Raw genomic sequence first — 18,862 nt, 5'->3', positions numbered from 1 at the left:
ATGCCTTTGGACTGAACCCAGAACAATATGTAGCTGGGAAGCAAACTTCTTACCACTCAGCTATGTCTGCACCTGTATGTATGTATATATATATATATATAAAGTTAATCCAAACATGAAAGCACAAAAAAAACACAACACGAGGACGTGATTCAAATATAGTATTATTGGACGCTCAGGAAAGAAGGAGGGCTTAACGTTTCGAGCGGAGCTCTTCATCGGAAACATAAGAGAAGGAAAGATCCAGAGAAGGGAAGACAGAGGAAAAAAAATCGCGAATGGTACACACGCGGTCACATTTTTTTTTTTATATATATATACACATGGAAAATGGATGTTAAATGATGATATATAGGTGATGATATATATATATGCATATATGTATCAGTGGCGTGCGGTGATCTCTCTGGCTGGGGAAGCAATGACCAAAATTTTCTGTCACAGATATTTGAATCAAATTGGCATGTTCATATTATACAGCTATTTAAAAAATTTTTTTTAAAATCACATTTTATATTAAGGGTGTTCTGTAATTTGAAAAAGTATAAAATATTAATTGAATAAATGCAGAAAACTACGTGGGTGTTATCTTTTCACCATTTTTCTGATGGAAGCAGAATGTCAACTTGCTTCCCTTTTCCTATGTAAATGTTACATAACAATGTAAGATTATATATACCAGGTATTGCAAAATGACAGATACTTAATCTGAGCGTATATGTATTTATTAGCATCTAAAACTATTTGTTATCAGCTCTTACTAGTTAAAAATATTATCCTTGTGGCATTTTTATTGTAAAAAATGTTAAAATATTACACCAAAAAGGATGCAACAGTTCATGTTACTTCCCTTGCACAGATTTTTGTGTTGACTGCCACTGCTTTTTTTCTCATGCTAATTCCAACAATAGAAGTCTGAAGCCTATGGTGTCATGTAGTTTATATCAATTTTACAGAACACTGGAAGAATGATCTTATGAAAAATAAGTAATATAGTTTCAATTTTGTTTCTGTAATCTTTAAGGGAAGCATTGTTTACCTTGCTTCCATGCACTGCACACCTATGATATATAAGTGCATATATATGTGTGTGTTTGTGTGTGTCTGTATATATATTAAATAGAGAGATTCAATTGACAATCCAATAATTTATTTATATTATAATGTAACATAATATACTATGAATATAAGATAACAAATAATTATTTAAAAAGAAAACAGCATATTAATGAATTAGATGCTTTGAAGGAATTCCTGTCCTTAGCTTGTTACTTTAATGTGTGTGTATGTATATATATATATATATATATATATATATTTATAAAATCAAAATAAGCAACAAAATATCCAGAGGTAATGCAGTACGATCGTTTCAAGCAACTCCATTTAATTGAACAATGCAATCATTACATCAATTTAAATGCAGAGCTATCCTCATAAATAAATAAATAGAATTTATTTAATCAGTTACCCTACGAGATACAAGTCTGGGCAAGGTTGTTTGTTGAAGGCCAGCAGTTGCCCATGCATACCAGACTCCCCTCTCCACATCACTGATGTTATCCAAGGGAAAGGCAAAGGCTGATACAGCTTGGCACTAGTGATGTTGCAACTCATTTCTACAGCTGAGTTAACTGGAGCAACGTGAAATACATTGTCTTGCTCAAGAACACAATACACAGCCCAGTCCGGGAATCAAACTCGCAACCTCACAATCATAAGCTCGATGCTGTAACCACTGAGCCATGCACTTTCACTATATATATAGTTCAAATTTATTGAAAACAAAAGACGAAGACAGGTGTTGGAACAACAAGCAGGTACATTAATTTAACACTCGGGAAAAATGGGAACTCTTTTACATTTTGAGCCTATGCTCTTCGACAGAAAGGATTAAGAGTAAAAAAAAAATGAAGAGAGAATGAAGAAAACGGAGAGAGAAAGAAACGTGCTGAGTTCAGTGGTCCAACATGGCGAGATGACTGGAAAAGAGAGGCTGAATGAAAGGGAGATAATGATAATAATAGCGGTAATGGTGACCCCCAACAAACTAAGGTGTGCAAGCATATGTATGTATGTATGTGTGAGTGGAGGTGAGCAAGGTTAACTTGTGTTGTCTGTAGCAGTTGATGTATGCTTGTTCAGGTGGTGTGTGTCTGACCAAATAGTGTGCATGTGTATAGTGTATGTTTGTGGTCAAAAGTTGTCTTTGTCTATGCGTGTTGCATGTATGTGTATATATTGTCTGTGTTCAGGTATTATGTGCTTGTGTGGCTGTGACTATGTGCATGATGGTAAGTGGTATGTATACTGAGTTAAACAGTGTGTATGTGGCAGCTCGTATGGTGATATGTTTTTGTGATGCTATTGAAGATTGTGTGGATAATGATGTGTGGTATGGGTGCTGAAAAGTGGCTGGTGCTAGTGTGTGTGGTGAGGCTATGAAGGTAGGTGGTATGCAGGTGTGTTGGTAGACGGGGGGGCAGTTGAATGTGGGAGATGTGTGGGAATCAGTGTGGGTTTGGTGTCAGATGAAGATCAGTTGTGAGTTGAGCGCATATGGTGGAAAGGAATGAAGAGAGGTGATTAATTCCTGTTCACAGCGAAGGCAGGAGTCCAGGTGGCCCCTGTGCTGAGACAGTGCAAACACAGGCAGATGTTGTCATGAAGGACTGGTAGAACGGAAGTGGTGCGAATCTGGAGTGTCATTGCTGAGTCTGATCTATTGGAGGTGCTCTGCAACCCAGTCAGCCAAGTGGTGTCTTGTTTGACCAATGGTATGTGTGTATATATGCGCACACACATATATATATGCTCATATACACACACACATATACTTATATTACATATATATATAATATAATATATACACACACATACATATATACATACATACACACATACATATATATACATACATATATTACGTATAATATATATACACACATGCACACATACATATATATATACATACATACACACAAACATGCATATACACACATACATATATATTTACATGTATGTATACATACATATATATGTATGTATATATATATGTATATATATATGTATATATATATATATATATATATATATATATATACATACGTATGTATATACCTACCTACATTCATACATATATATATACGCACACATGTATATATACACACACCATGATGTATATATATATATATATATATATATATATATATACATACGTATGTATATACCTACCTACATTCATACATATATATATACGCACACATGTATATATACACACACCATGATGTATATATATATATATAATACACACAAACACATACACACATATATAATTTACCTTAAATTAAAATATAAGAAAAACACATGTTGCATAATTACTGCATATTCTGAGCAAAATGAAGCACTACAAATAAAATAGGAAACACCTGAACCAACCATGATTTTATTTAATTGGCTGAAGGTTTTTCATTACATGCCAGCTGACAATCGATCAAGTGCTTTATATTTGTCTAACCTGACTTTATAGCTTCTACAGTAGCAGATGACATCAACTGGCTGTATTTAACTTAGTGCAATACTCTGTTGGACTAAGAATAAGTTACAATAAACTTATAATTGTGATTGCAAAATAAAAAAGAGAAAAAAAAAAAAGAAAATCGAACTCTGCCTGAGAATACAAATAATATATTTGAGTGTAAATCAAGCTAAATGGAGTTGATTCTCGATGGCTGTCTGTCTTTTTTATTTCTTTCTTTTGATTCTGTTTTCTGTTTATTTTATATACATCAAAATAGCAAGTATCTTACTGTGCATGGTTTTTCCTTAACTCTTGTTTAATTTCTTATTGTAGCTGCTTTTTACTTTGTTAATAATAAGTAAGTCCATGAAAAAGCTAATTCTAGGAATCTCATTCTTTGTCCCCAATAGTCAATAGATATGACCCAGTGCTGAATGTCTTTGATGCGGCAACGTTAAACAATTGATTGACTGTCGATATTGCACTTGTGTAAAAGACAATTGTGTGAATGTGTGCGTGTTTATATACATCCATGTAGTATACAGTACTATCAAGAAATTAACAGAGTCTACCAAGTTCAGTTATAAGTTTTTTTTCAGATTTTCCCTGATGACTTTTGGCAACTTCTATCGCTTTGTTATGTCTTTAATTTGATATGACTTGTTGTCCAATCATTGCTAAATTGTTTATTCTTTATTTTCATATATTTCTTTACTACCTACAAGGGGCTAAATACAGAGGGGACAAACAAGGACAGACATATAGGCATAGCAGCAGCTGTGTGGTAAGTAGCTTGCTTACAAACCACATGGTTCCGGGTTCAATCCTACGGCGTAGCACCTTGGGCAAGTGTCTTCTACTATAGCCTCGGGCCAACCAAAGCCTTGTGAGTGGATAAGGTCGACGGAAACTGAAAGAAGCCCGTCGTATATATGTGTACGTGTGTGTGTATATGTTTGTGTGTCTGTAATTTGTCCCCCCAACATCACTTGACAACCGATGCTGGTGTGTTTACATCCCTGTTACTTAGCAGTTCGGCAAAAGAGACTGATAGAATAAGTACTAGTTTTACAAAGAATAAGTCAACTAAAGTTGGTGCTCCAGCATGGCCACAGTCAAATAACTGAAACAAGTAAAGAGTATAAAACGTATAAACCTTAATTGTGAATTCTTCATTTTACCACTTTGATAATGAGTATTGGAAAAAATTACAATTACAGCCAGGTTTTGCTACCTGTCAAGAAAGAGACTGAGTGAAATGGTTGCAGAAAGAGAAATTAATGATGTGGATGGCCCAGGAACTGTCAATAAATATGTGGCACAAAACCGGTTCAGACATTTCAAGGAAGGTGACACCAAACTCAATGACAAATCAAGGTCAGTGAGACCTTCTGTTGGGGCAGATGTGGCCTTGCTTGAAATGGATGAACACCAGCCAAGTAAAAGCACTCCTACATTTTCTGCAGAATTTAGTCCTTCACAAAGTGCCATCAACTGACATCTCCATAAGCTTGGCCTTTTGAACAGACACTGTTGAGAAGCTCCTCATGAACTGACCAATGACCTGGCTCTATAATTTGCGAACATTTTCAAGCAACTGCAGGCAAATCCTTGAGATTCCCATTTTTGGAATCAAATTGTGACGAGGGATGAAAAATAAATCTATTTTCATAATCCTAATAAGAGAAATCAGTGTCTTCATTCTGGCTAGGCTTCAGAACCTGTTGTCAAAGAAGGATGGCTTGAACAGAAGGTCTTGTTGCATGCTTGGTGAAATTTCAAGGGTGTGGTTGCCCTTTGATCTTGTCTCAAATGATCATGCTATGGATGCTGATCCTTATGCTCTGCAACTGCAGTGAGTATATGATCCTTTGAAAGCCCATTACCCCTCATTGGTCAGTTGAAGACATGCGCTATTACTGCATAACAATTCCCTAGCACACACTGCCAATATGACCAAGAACAAGTTTATGGAACTTGAGGGGCTGCAAGTGTTGCCTCATATTACTTACAGTCCAGATCTTGCATGATTAGATTACCACCATTTCTGAACCATGGCTCATTTCCAATAGTTGGAAATGGGTGCATGGAGTTTTTTAGCCTTTAAGCCAGCCAAATGGTATAAGCATGGAATTGAATTTATGGCACAAAGATGGCAACAGAGAATAGAATATGATGGGATATATTTTGGTGAATAAATGCTTTTCATATGTAATTTGTTTGCACTTTTGATTAAGGTTTGAAACAGGAAAAAACTTTTGACTTGACCTGGTAATGGTATAAATGTGTTTTAAAAGTCCATCTCAATTCTTGCGACATGTTTTCACATGGACAATGTAAAAAAAAAAAACGAAAATTCAGTCTCTAACTAGCAGTAATCTGATGTGACTGTCATCATCATCATCATCATAATCATTTAATGTACATTTTTCCAGGCTTACACAGGTCAGTAGAGTTTTTTGAGAGTTTTTTCCTGGTGCCCTTCCTCTTGCCAACCCTCACCTGTTTCTTGGATAGGTAAATTTCCCCATGGTCAGACATTTTTTTTATGGCAAGCTGGAAACAAATGACATCGCTTGTATGATGGTGATGTTCATTTACAACTATCACACGATGACTAGACAAGGGCACAAATGCACACACACAAACATAGGGCAAGCTTCTTCCAGTTTCATCATCATCATCATCATCATCATTTAGCGTCCGTTTTCCATGCTAGCATGGGTTGGACGGTTCTACTGGGGTCTGTGAAGCCAGAAGGCTTCATCAGGCCCAGTCAAATCTGGCAGTGTTTCTACGGCTGGATGCCCTTCCTAACGCCAACCACTCCGTGAGTGTAGTGGGTGCTTTTTACGTGCCACCCGCACTGGTGCCAGACAGAGCTGGCAAACGGCCACGAACGGACGGTGCTTTTTATGTGCCACCGGCACGAGGGCCAGGCGAGGCTGGCAACGGACACGAAACGGGGCAGTGCTGGCAACGGTCGCGAAACGGAAAGTTCTCTTACATGCCACCGGCACTGGTAACACATCTGCAATTTCCATTGATCGATTTCGATTCTGATCCTCACTTGCCTCAATGGGTCTTCACAAGCAGAGTTTCGACATGCCACCGGCACTGGTAGCACATCCGCAATTTCCATTGATCGATTTCGATTCTGATCCTCACTTGCCTCAACACGTCTTCACAAGTAGAGTTTTGTGTCCCAAGAAGGGAAGGTATGCATACGTAGGCTGGCTCCATCCCATGTAGAAGGCCACGGGTTGTGGACTCACTTGTCCTGCCGGGTCTTCTCGCGCACAACACACTTCCAGAGGTCTCGGTCTCTAGTCATTTCCTCAGTGAGACCTAAAGTTCGAAGGTCGTGCTTCACCACCTCGTCCCAGGTTTTCCTGGGTCTGCCTCTTCCACAGGTTCCCTCAACCGCTAGGGTGTGGCACTTTTTCACACAACTATTTTCATCCATTCTCGCCACATGACCATACCAGTGCAAACGTCTCTCTTGCACACCACAACTGATGCTTCTTAGGTCCAGCTTTTCTCTCAAGGTACTTACACTCTGCCGAGTGTGAGTACCGGCATTACACATCCATCGGAGCATACTGGCTTCATTTCTAGCGAGCTTACGCATATCCTCAGCAGTCACGGCCCATGTTTCACTGCCATGTAGCATGGCTGTTCGTACACACGCATCATACAGTCTGCCTTTCACTCTGTGCGAGAGGCCTTTTGTCACCAGCAGAGGTAAGAGCTCTCTGAACTTTGCCCAAGCTATTCTTACTCTAGCAGTTACACTTTCAGCACACCCACCCCCGCTGCTGACTTGGTCACCTAGGTAACGGAAACTATCAACTATTTCTAGTTTTTCTCCCTGGAAAGTGACGGAAGTTGGTCTCAGAGCATTTTCAGTGTTTATTGTTCCTGAGCATCTGCCACATACAAAAACCATCTTCCTAGTTAGCCTTCCTTTGACATTGCTGCATCTCTTATGTGTCCATAGCTTACACTTGGTGCATCTTATAGAGTTTCTACCTACACCTTTTCTACAGATCGAGCAGGGCCATCTACCTGAAGGTGTTTGTGATTTGTCTACCTTCCTACTGATTACGACTTTGGTTTTAGCTAGATTGACTCTGAGGCCCTTCGATTCTAATCCTTGTTTCCACACCTGAAACTTCTCCTCCAGTTCTGATAGCGACTCAGCAATTAGAGCAAGGTCATCAGCATAGAGGAGCTCCCAAGGGCATCCTGTCTTGAATTCCTCCGTTATTGCCTGGAGGACTATGATAAATAGGAGGGGGCTGAGTACTGAGCCTTGGTGGACCCCTACCTCTACTCGGAATTCTTCACTGTACTCATTTCGAACCCTCACCCTACTAGCGGCGTCCCTATACATGGCCCGCACAGCTCTCACTAACCATTCATCTATCCCTAGTTTTCTCATTGCCCACCAGATAAGGGATCGGGGGACCCTGTCGAAGGCTTTCTCCATGTCAACAAAAGCCAGGTACAGGGGCTTATCTTTGGCTAGGTATTTCTCCTGCAGCTGCCTTACCAGGAATATAGCATCAGTAGTACTTTTCCCTGGCACAAACCCAAACTGCATCTCATCTAAACTAACTCTCTCTCTAATTAGTTGGGCTATGACCCTCTCCGTAACCTTCATCACCTGGTCCAACAGCTTGATACCTCTGTAGTTATTTGTATCTAGGGCATCACCTTTACCTTTGTAGCAGTTGACTATTATACTGCTACACCAGTCATTGGGTATGACCCCTTTGTGTATCACCTGATTAACTATATGGGTGACTAGGCTATAGCCGACACTACCAGACATTTTGAGCATCTCTGCAGTGATTCCTGATGGGCCTGGGGCTTTCCCTGTCTTCATGCTTCTAATTGCCTTAGCTACCACAGAACTATCAACTCGGATAGCTGGTCCCTCTGTTGGGTCAACATTCGGCAGACTCTCTTTATCCCATTCATTTTCTTCATTCAGCAACCTTTCCTTCTACCAAATCTACTCGCAAAGCTTTGGTTGTCCTGATTCTATTGTAGAAGACACTTGTTCGACCACACAGTCGGGCTGAAATAATGAATAAAAAACACACACATTTCTGTAACCAAGGAGCTGCTTTCCCTTCAAATATGTATTATAGACATGACTGTTTGAGTTCAATCTTTTTCTTTTTTAAGCTTCTTTATATTTCCATTAGTATTTCAAGATCTTGTTAGTCTATCATCTGAATGAAATGATCATAGTATTAGAGAGTTGTTTGTACTTTCTACTGTAAACTAGGAATGCTATTATAACTGATAAAATTATAACATTTTTCAATGATAATTCCTGGTAGATTTCATGGTTAACTTCATATCTGCTGAATTTCTGTGGTCATTCTTGAGTTTCTATTTTGCTACTTATAAAGCATCCATTGGTAATCATATTTTTATGTGGAATTTTCTATAGGAAGGTAATGTTGTCAATGCAAAGTCAACTGACAAGAAAGTGTTGTAGCTTTATGTCAGATGTGACAGTTTGAATCATGACATTTACAGCTTATGTGTTTACATGGAAGTTTGTATATAATATTGAGTGTCTGAAATATGTATTATAGCTTATGGGTTTGTAATTTCATGTTGATATGAAAGTTTCTCACTCTCATGTTACATTGGGCAATAAGCAAAAAAATATGACAAAATGAAAGAGACAGGTGTGTTGTATGTATAATTTCTGTTGCTCATCACTACGCGAATGACTGCTCACAGTATTCATTCATTAGCTAATATGCTTCCCTACATCTAGATACCGGAGATGGCCCTTAACAAGAATTAGAAGTTTCCTTTGAAAGTAGAGGTTTGTCAAATTATCCTCAGCTTTCCTTTCTTCCTTCTCACTACTTTCTCAGGGATCTTATTTTGAAATTAAAATCGATTTTTTTCCTGCATTCTGAAGTAGCAGAAGCAAATAAGCCCAGGTATTGTATATTTTAGTCTTACCCTCACTTAAAAAGTATGTCTCTCCATGAATATTAAGTTTCTTTAGGATTACTGGAAACTTTAATATAATGTTAAGGTATAATTTGAACAAAACAAACTAATCAAGTTTCTCTATAAAACAGTATTTCCAGTTAATCTTACATAAGAGGTTAATGTGAGTAATCCACATAAAGTTGACCATGAGAGAAATGGCATAACTTGAACTTCAAATGTTCTACTCTAAAGAATAAAAAGTTGTGAATGGTACAGCAATGCACTATAATATAGACAATGGACTATTTACCTGTTGTAATTTAGTAATCCATAGTCTGATATGATATTTCAGAATAATATTCCTTCTTCAGATATTCTTAGATGGAGTCGCTGGCACGTATAATATGTAACTTAGAGGCAGCGCTATGGATGTACCAGCACACATGAGATTGAGACATGGCCAACCTTACATACTTCTCATGAGGAATTCCGGAAGGAGCATCATGAGTCCACTGCCGAGACGCTTCCAAAAAATAAAATAAAAAGTCGTTAGAAAACCAATAATAGTAGTGACTCCATCTAAGAATATCTGAAGAAGGAATATTATTCCGAAATATCATATCAGATATTGGATGACTAAATTACAACAGGTAAATAGCCCGTTGTCTATATTATAGTGCATTGTTGTACCATTCAAAACTTTTTATTCTTTACAAACAATACACAATGCTTCAAGCGAACTTCAATACTCTCCTAGTTCTACTCTAAGAATTTAGACATGATAAAAGAAGGTTGCACATTTTAATAATTATTAGATTATTAATGATAAAGTGTGAATTAATTAAAAGCTTATTCAGAGAAGAAAGCCAAGGCTTGCATGGCTGCTAGGAAGAAGTTACCCTCAGTCAGGGGATCTAAAAACAGAGTGATCTTCTACAAGAGGCACCCACAGTAGTGTATGAGACATTTTGGCACCGCTTATTTTGGTGCTGACTTATTTGGCATCTGACATTTTCCTATTTTTCTTGTTTTAATGTTCTTCCTGTTCTCTCTGTCCTTCTCTTTCTCTCCCTGTGTTTATATGCCATCATGGAAACAGAAGGGAAAGTGTTTATGTTTATTGTGTTCAATTAATGAATTGTAATTTCTGTCTTTCTCCCCCACCTTCTCTCTCTCTTCCTCCCTTTCTCTCTTTCTCTCTGTCTCTCTCACCCTATCTGTATATGCAGATGGGATTTTGCTTCTAGCACCAAAGAGCTGAACGTCCAGTCAGCCATACCAGATCATCAACATTGAAACAGCTGCAGTCATTTGTCTCATTCTGCCCTCAGGGCTTTTACAGAAAATTTTCTTTTATCAGAAGCTATGGTATGAAACCAGAAGCAAAAGTACTTCAAATTGCTACAAGGGAAAATTGATTGGCAGCCTACCCCACATTCTTTCTAAGGCTATCACCATTGCTTCTGTTTTTACAAAGTTCCTATATTGGTTGATGGATTTTCCCCTATGGTTTTTTTTGGCCCTTGTTGCTATTGTTCTTTTTTTATAGTACTTTTTTTATTTGCGGAATGGCTGTTTTATTCATTTTTTTCTCTTTATTTCTTGAGACCTTCCCTAGAGTCATTTGGTTTTTGATTTCTCACTTTTAGTCAAAATATCTCCGCTTCATTTCATTGTGATTTAATAGCTGTATTCCACTGACAGCATTTGACTGCTATAAAGTTAAATTTTTCTTTAATCTTGACTTCATATGATTAATTAGAAGGAAATTAAATGATTGTAGATTTTAAAATGTGTTGTGTTTTAAAGAGTTTACTATTCAAAACACACATACATCCACATGAAATATGAGATAGCGTGACTACATCAAAAAATTTATTACAGAGAAGAAAAATTAATAACAAAGAAAATTTACATCATCATCATCATCATCACCATCATCATCATCATTTGATGTCCATATTCAATGCTGATGTGGGTTGGACTGTATGACAGGATCTGGTGCATTCAAGGATTACATTGTGCTCCAGTGTTTGCTTTGGCATGTTTCTATGGCTGGATGCCTTTCCTAATACCAACTACTCTACAGCATGTACTGAGTGCTTTTTTCATGCCACCAGCTGCTTGTAAAACTATGGACCCTGTGGGGGCAACTTTTTGCTAGAAGAGGAGTAAAATATGAAACAAAAGGGTAAGAGTAGAACAAGGTGGAACTGGAAAGTGATAAAAATGGTTATAAGGTGGTTCAAGGGTGGATTTTCACAGTATGAGGTGGAAAAGAATGAGCGAGCGGAGCAAGGGGACCAAGAGTGAGTTGGAGATATCAGATAGTGTAAAGCAGCAGAATAGTAATGATAATACAGTGACATAATGCTGGGTCATTTGCCAGAGTGGATGGGGAAGGCATAGAGTGTCAGGTATAGTTATATATAATATTAATTTTGAATGTGTTTTTATTAGATGAATAACATAAAATGTAAGCATACATGCATGCATGCATGCATGCATACATCATACATACATACATACATACATACGTACATACATTATATATATTGCTAAACCTTAGCAAAATTAGTTATGTTAAAGATAAAAGGTGGTGGAAGATCATACGCATAGCGCTGTGAAGGTTGAGGGCTAAAACAAGCAACCTGTATTACTATATCTGATAGTATTTGATTTGAAGGAAAATGTGCAATAAAACATGAAAAAAAAGATGAAAGTGAAGTAAGGAAAAATGTTGAATTTCAACATATGTGTAAATCTCATCAATGAACTATTATGAATTGATATTGCAGGAAATTATAAATCAATGAATTTGATTTCATTGATTGGAAGCCTAGTATTGAACAGTGAAAAACCTGTTTAAATTTGAACAAATTACTGATGCAGACATAAAGAGAATATGAAAGGGAATAAAAATACGTGGAGAATATAGTAGGACTTCAACTGGAGTCCATGTTTGACATATTTACATCTTTGCATATTGTCTTTATGTACACATCACTCATGTATAATATAATGGCCAAAATGAATATTATAAAAAAAAAATATGTATATAAAGTTATAATTATTGCTGGAATATAAAATAATTTCAATGCATTGAAAATGCAGTATAGACAAGAAAAATTAAAAACAAAGAATATTTACATATTGCATTAATTTTGAATGTGTTTTTAATTAGTTGAATAACAATTAGAAATGAAAATCTAGAAGTATATTTAGAAATATGGAAGTGATGTCAGCCTAAAACAAACATAAATGCAATTATAAGAAATTGCATGTTCATACATAAACAATCTAAGCACAATAATATTGTAACATATATATTTGATTTTTTTCTTTAACTTGTTCCAATCACTGGACTGTGGCCATGCTGGGGCATCACCTAGAAGGGTATAAGTCAAATAAATCAGCCCCAGTTTAAAGTTTAGTACTTATTCTATCAGTCTCTTTTACTGAACCACTAAGTTATGGGGATGTAAACAAACCAACTACAGTCATCAAGTTGTGATGGTAGTGGTAGGGACAAATGCAGACACAAAGACACACACATAAACATATGTATATACAATGGGCTTCCACATAGTTTCCGTTTTCCAAACTTACTCACAATCAACCTGGTGTTACAGTAGAAATCGCTGGCCCTAGGTGTTCTGCACAGTAGGACTGAACCTGAAATGGTGGGACCACAAAGCAAGCTTCTTAACTGCACAGACATGCTTGCACCTTGACTCATCCCATCTTTGCCCCTTTTTATTTAGTTACCTTTATGTGCATAAACATGTGAAAAAACATTTTTCAGGCATGCTCTTTTATTCTTTTATTTGTTTCAGTCATTTGATTGCGGCCATGCTGGAGCACCGTCTTATTCTTTGTAAACCTAGTACTTATTCTATCAGTCACTTTTGCCGAACTGTTAAGTTACAGGGACGTAGATACACAACATTGGTTGTTCAAGCGACAATGGGGGGGGGGCAAACACAGACACGCAAACATATACACACACTTACATATACATTGGCACGTAAAAAGCACCAACCGATCATGGCCGTTGCCAGCATCCCCTGGCACATAAAAAGTACCCACTACACTCACGGAGTGGTTGGCGTTAGGAAGGGCATCCAGCTGTAGAAACACTGCCAGATCAGACTGGAGCCTGGTGCAGACTCCTGGCTTCCCAGACCCCGGTCGAACCGTCCAACCCATGCTAGCATGGAAAACGGACGTTAAACGATGATGATGATGATGATGATACGATGGGCTTCTTTCAGTTTTTTCATTCTACAAAATCCATTCACAAGGCTTTGGTCAGCCTGAGGCTACAGTAGAAGAGACTTGCCCAAGATGCCATGTAGTGGGACTGAACCTGGAACCATGTGGTTGATAAGCAAGCTACTTAGCATACACCCACTCCTGCGCCTATATATGAGTATATTTAAATGTGTGTATATAAGTATATATATAGTTATAAATTGTATGTAAATGTCTATCTTTGAAAAATGTGTATGGCTACATCTATATATTTTTATATATTGTGTATACATTTTGTTTATACATATATATTTATATATTAATATATTTTTATATATTGTGTATACATTTTGTTTGATCTAACTTGTATAATGTAATATTGTGTTATTGTTAGTATCAATGACCTTTACCTCATCACTCAATTCAGTTAAACATTATTGAACATTATTACCCATTATTGATCATTGTGTTATAACTGAAGTCGTCATCATCAAATCACTTGAAAAAACCTGGTAGTACCTATGCATACTCCTATACTGATTTCAAATTTTGGCACCAGGCCAGCAATTTCAGTGGAGTGGGTAAGTCAATTACATCGACCCCAGTGTTCAACTGGTACTTATTTTATCAACACTGAGAAGATGAAAGGCAAAATCAACCTTGGTGGAATTTGAACTCAGAACATAAAGTTGGATGAAATACCACTAAGCATTTTACCCAGCATGCTAATGATTCTTTTCTACTCCAGGCACAAGGCCTGAAATTTTTAGGGAGGTGACCAGCCAATCAGATCAACCCCATTATGCAACTGGTACTTAATTTATTGACCCCGAAAGAATGAAAGGCAAAGTTGACCTTGGCAGAATTTGAACTCAGAATGTAAAGACAGACGAAATTCTGCCAGCTCACCGCCTTTATGCATACTCCTATATCATTGACACTATTAGCATCAACGATATGATGTAAAGTGAAGTGCCTGGATCATAGACTGGATTTGTCAGGAAATATGGTAGTAGTATGGGAACATGCACTGAAACAGTATATCACTGCATCCACCATTTGTTGGTGATTCCCTACCCCTGATAGATGACACCTTTGCATCATCCAAGTGACAACCTTCCAACCTATGAGTCTGTATGGGTAGTTGTTGCTGGTGAGTGTTTTACAAGACTGGAATGCAAATCCTACCGGCGCCTCTTTTAGTCACCTTTTACTAAAGATCCTTAGAAATAACAGACAGTTTCTGTTACTTAGCTAACCAACTTAGTAGTGAGGGAGATTGTTCTGAAAGCATAGCTGCTTGAATAAAAATAGGCTGGGCGAAGTTCAGAGAGCTACTACCTCTGTCAGTAATGAAGGGCCAGTCTTTAAGAGTGAAAGGTGGATTGTATGATGCCTGTGAATGAATAGCTGTGCTACATGGGAAGAGAGACATGAGCTGTGACTACTGAGGAAGTGAAAAGATTTGAAAGAAATGAAACTAGTATGCTCCACTGGATGTGTAATGTCAGTGTGCATTTATGACAGAGTGTAAGTGATTTGTAGGAAAAAACTGGGTACACAAAGCATCAAATGTAATATGTAAAAAAGAAGACTTTGCTGGTATGGCCATGTAATGCATATGAATGAATACAGTTGCATCAAGAGGTGCTAATCTCTAATTGTAGAGGGAACACATGGAAGGGTTAGACCCAGGAAGATGTGGGATGAAGTAGTGAGAAAGGATCTACAGACATTGGGACTCACAGAGGAAATAGCAAGGGACCGAGATTGTTGGTGGTTTGCTGTGCTTGAAAAGACATGTCAAGCTAAGTAAAAGCATGGTTGTCCTTGCATTCAGGCTTGTCCCTTGCAACCCTCTCCAGCTGAGCGTTGTTAATCTTGTGAGCTCACAGGTACTGGTGCCATGTAAAAAGCACCCATGCCATTGCTGTGTAAAAGCACCCAGTACCCTCTGTAAAGTGGTTGGTGTTAGGATGGGCATGCAGCCATAGAAACCATGCCAAAACAGATTCGAAGCTCCTGTTGAACTGATGCTAGCATGGAAAATTTATGTTAAACGATGATGATGATGAGAGGAAATTTTGGGTCTATTCTTTGCTGATCCCTACACAGTACTAGAGCAACATGAAAAGAAGTTTTATGCTCAAGAGCACAACATGCTGCCTGGTCTGCAAATCAAACCCATGATCTGGCAATTGTGAATGCAACACCCTAACCACTATGCCACATGGTTACATAAAATATGGTTCCTGCACACTGCTCTTTAGTTTTGGTAGACAACATTTCTTGTGCTGATGGAATCATGAAATACACCTAGTCTAACCAGTTAAATAATTAGTTGGCAATTGAGAGAGAGCGTACAGTTGAAATTCACACCTACAAAGGTTGGTGGTTCTCTTTATTATTGTGTATATTACTGCCAAACTGTTCACCTTGTGGCACTATGGGAAGAACTGGATCTTATGATCGTGATGGTGGTATTGGCACATACATTAATATTCACTACTTTTGTGTTTTTTTACTTTTCAGAGAGTTGTGACTACAGATGAGATTGCATCAATCAAGGAAAAACTGTGTGTGAAAGATCAAAATGAAACTGTCCTACTTGAGTGTTTGGAAATTTTGAGTAAGAAGATTCCTTCAAGAAAGATTATAATAGAAAGCAAAATAGGTATGTGGAATTTTAACCCTTTTGTTACCATATTTGTGTTGAACTATGCTGCCTTTCAATTGATTAAAAAAATAATGAAAAATTTACCATAAATCCTCGAGTACTGTCCGCCCTTGAGTATAATACGCAGGAGATTTTTAGGGGGCTGTACCTCTGAAAAACCTAAACCTTGTGTATAATACGCACCCCTTCTCTAACTTGAGTCAAGGAGATCTATATAACGTCCTTGGTTTGTAAAAATGTATACGGTAACGTCCTTTATTATTATTGTATATATAACATAATGCAAACGTGTAGCTTTTTTGTGCATTTTGTTTGCAGAAAATAAAGAAATAACAGTAATAACAGAAATAACGTTTAATAAATGTTGCTTACTGCAAGTAATGAATGATTTTTTTATGACTTCATTGCTTTCAGGCTTAGCTTAAGGTATTTTCGTGCCCGGCATCACAAAATGCATCTGAATAAACATTGCTGGACAGCAAATAGAGACTCGGACATTTCTTAGAATTTATTTTTCATTTTTAACCTCATATATAGTACGCACTAGGGATTTTGACCTTTAAATTTTGGGGAAAAAATGCGGATTATACTCGAGGATTTATGATAGTTAAGTAACTTTGTCATTATTAAGCTACTGTTCGGAGCATAAATTAATGGGGGATTTTGATGGAAGTTTTTAATTTAGATCACAAGCAGTTTGTATCACAGAATCAGGGACAATCTCAGGTGGGTCCCTGTCAAAAGGACAAAGTCAGTTTTACATTTGTTTTTTTTTATCTTTTACTTGTTTCAGTCATTAGACAGTGGCTATGCTGGGGCACTGCCTTGAAAGATTTAGTCAAATCAATTCCAGTACTCACTTTTTTAGTTTGGTACATCATAGCACTTTGGGCAAGTGTCTTTCACTATAGCCCTAGGCTGAGAATGCCTTGTGAGTAGATTTGGTAAACATAAATTAAAACTAGCCCATCAAATGTGTGTGTGTGTGTGTGTGTGTGCGTGTGTATCCTTGTTTTGACATTGTTTGATAGTTGTAAATGAGCATCACCATCCAACAAGTGGTGTTCATCATTTTTTAATCTTCCATGATGTAAACATATCTGGCCTCAGAGAAACATTACTTTACTTGGAAATAATTCAGGGTTCAGAACAGAAAAAAAATAAGAAAAAAATGCTACTGCAACAAATTATGTTTGACCATGCAAGCATGGAATAGTGGTTGTAAAATGATAAATAATGTGTGTGTGTGTGTGTGTTTCCGTGTCTGTGTTTGTCCCCCCAACATCGCTTGACAACCGATGCTGGTGTGTTTACGTCCTCGTAACTTAGCGGTTCGGCAAAAGAGACCGATAGAATAAGTACTAGGCTTTCAAACAATAAGTCCTGGGGTCGATTTGCTTGACTAAAGGCAGTGCTCCAGCATGGCCGTGGTCAAATGACTGAAACAAGTAAAAGAGTAAAAGAGATATGTTAGCCAGAAAAATCCGCAATGTAATCTGGACACAATAAGTGAGCTGCAATATGGCAAGTGATTACTGTATATCTTTTATCGATGTATATTGTCAATGAATGTGAACGGTGATAAAAAGAAACAAAAACCCGGTGCTCTTTGAACCAAGTCTTGCATTGCAGACACTTCTTTGGAATTGGAAAGCAGCAAATCAGGGATTTTTTTTTTTCAGTGGAAACCTGTAACCAATGATGCTTTTGTTTGCAAATTGTTTTATAAAATATGTAAATAAATACAGCAAAAGTTAAGATAATTGCCTGTGTAACTAATAGCAACTGTGAAATAGATAAAATATATCTTCCCTGTTTTGTCTCTTTTCATCTCTCTCTTATACTCTCTCTTTCTCTCTCTCTCTCTCTCATACACACACATTCTCTCTCTCTCTCTCTCTCTCTCTCTCTCTCTCTTTTTCTCTCTCTCCCTCCATCTCTCGTGTACTCCCTTTCTCTCTCTTGTACATTATCTCTCCCCAACTCTCCTTTTCTCTCACTCTCTTTCTCTCCCTCTTTCCTTCCCTCTTTCACTCTCTCTCTCTCATACACACTTTTTCTCTTTCTTGCACTCTCTTTCTCTCTTGTACTCCCTTTCTCTCTTTATCTCCATCTCTCTCTCGTACACACGTTTTTTCTTTCTCTTGTTCTCTCTCTCTCTCTCTCTCTCTCTCTTGTACACACTTTTTCTCTTTCTTGTACTTCCTTTCTCTCTCTCTTTATCTCTCCCTCTCTCTCATACACACACACACTCACTCTCTCTCTCTCTCTCACTCTCTATCCCTCCCCCATTCTCTCTCATATACCATACCCACGAGATTCATAACACCCAAATTAATTTCCCCATCATCTTTTTTTTTATTATTCCCCAAATACCTGCACACAAGCTTATATTAAAAACATCTCAAACGGGATAAAAAAACATTTCCTGGTTTAGAAAG

The 18,862-nt window shown here is 37.5% G+C and overlaps 1 protein-coding gene across 1 annotated transcript in view; it reads left to right on the top strand.

The window, feature by feature from the left end:
- Positions 1-18,862, top strand: part of LOC115214183 (transcription elongation factor A N-terminal and central domain-containing protein 2) — a 186,882-nt gene that overhangs the window by 105,221 nt on the left and 62,799 nt on the right. The window contains exon 2 of the mRNA XM_029783281.2: positions 16,277-16,418. Coding sequence (XP_029639141.1) covers positions 16,277-16,418 — 142 coding nt within the window. The remainder of the gene's footprint in view (positions 1-16,276; positions 16,419-18,862) is intronic.

The sequence above is a fragment of the Octopus sinensis genome, linkage group LG7 (genome assembly GCF_006345805.1).
Source record: "Octopus sinensis linkage group LG7, ASM634580v1, whole genome shotgun sequence".
Classification (NCBI taxonomy): Eukaryota; Metazoa; Mollusca; class Cephalopoda; order Octopoda; family Octopodidae; genus Octopus; species Octopus sinensis.
Note: the sequence above shows the minus strand (reverse complement) of the source record. Positions and strands in the feature narration are given on the sequence as shown.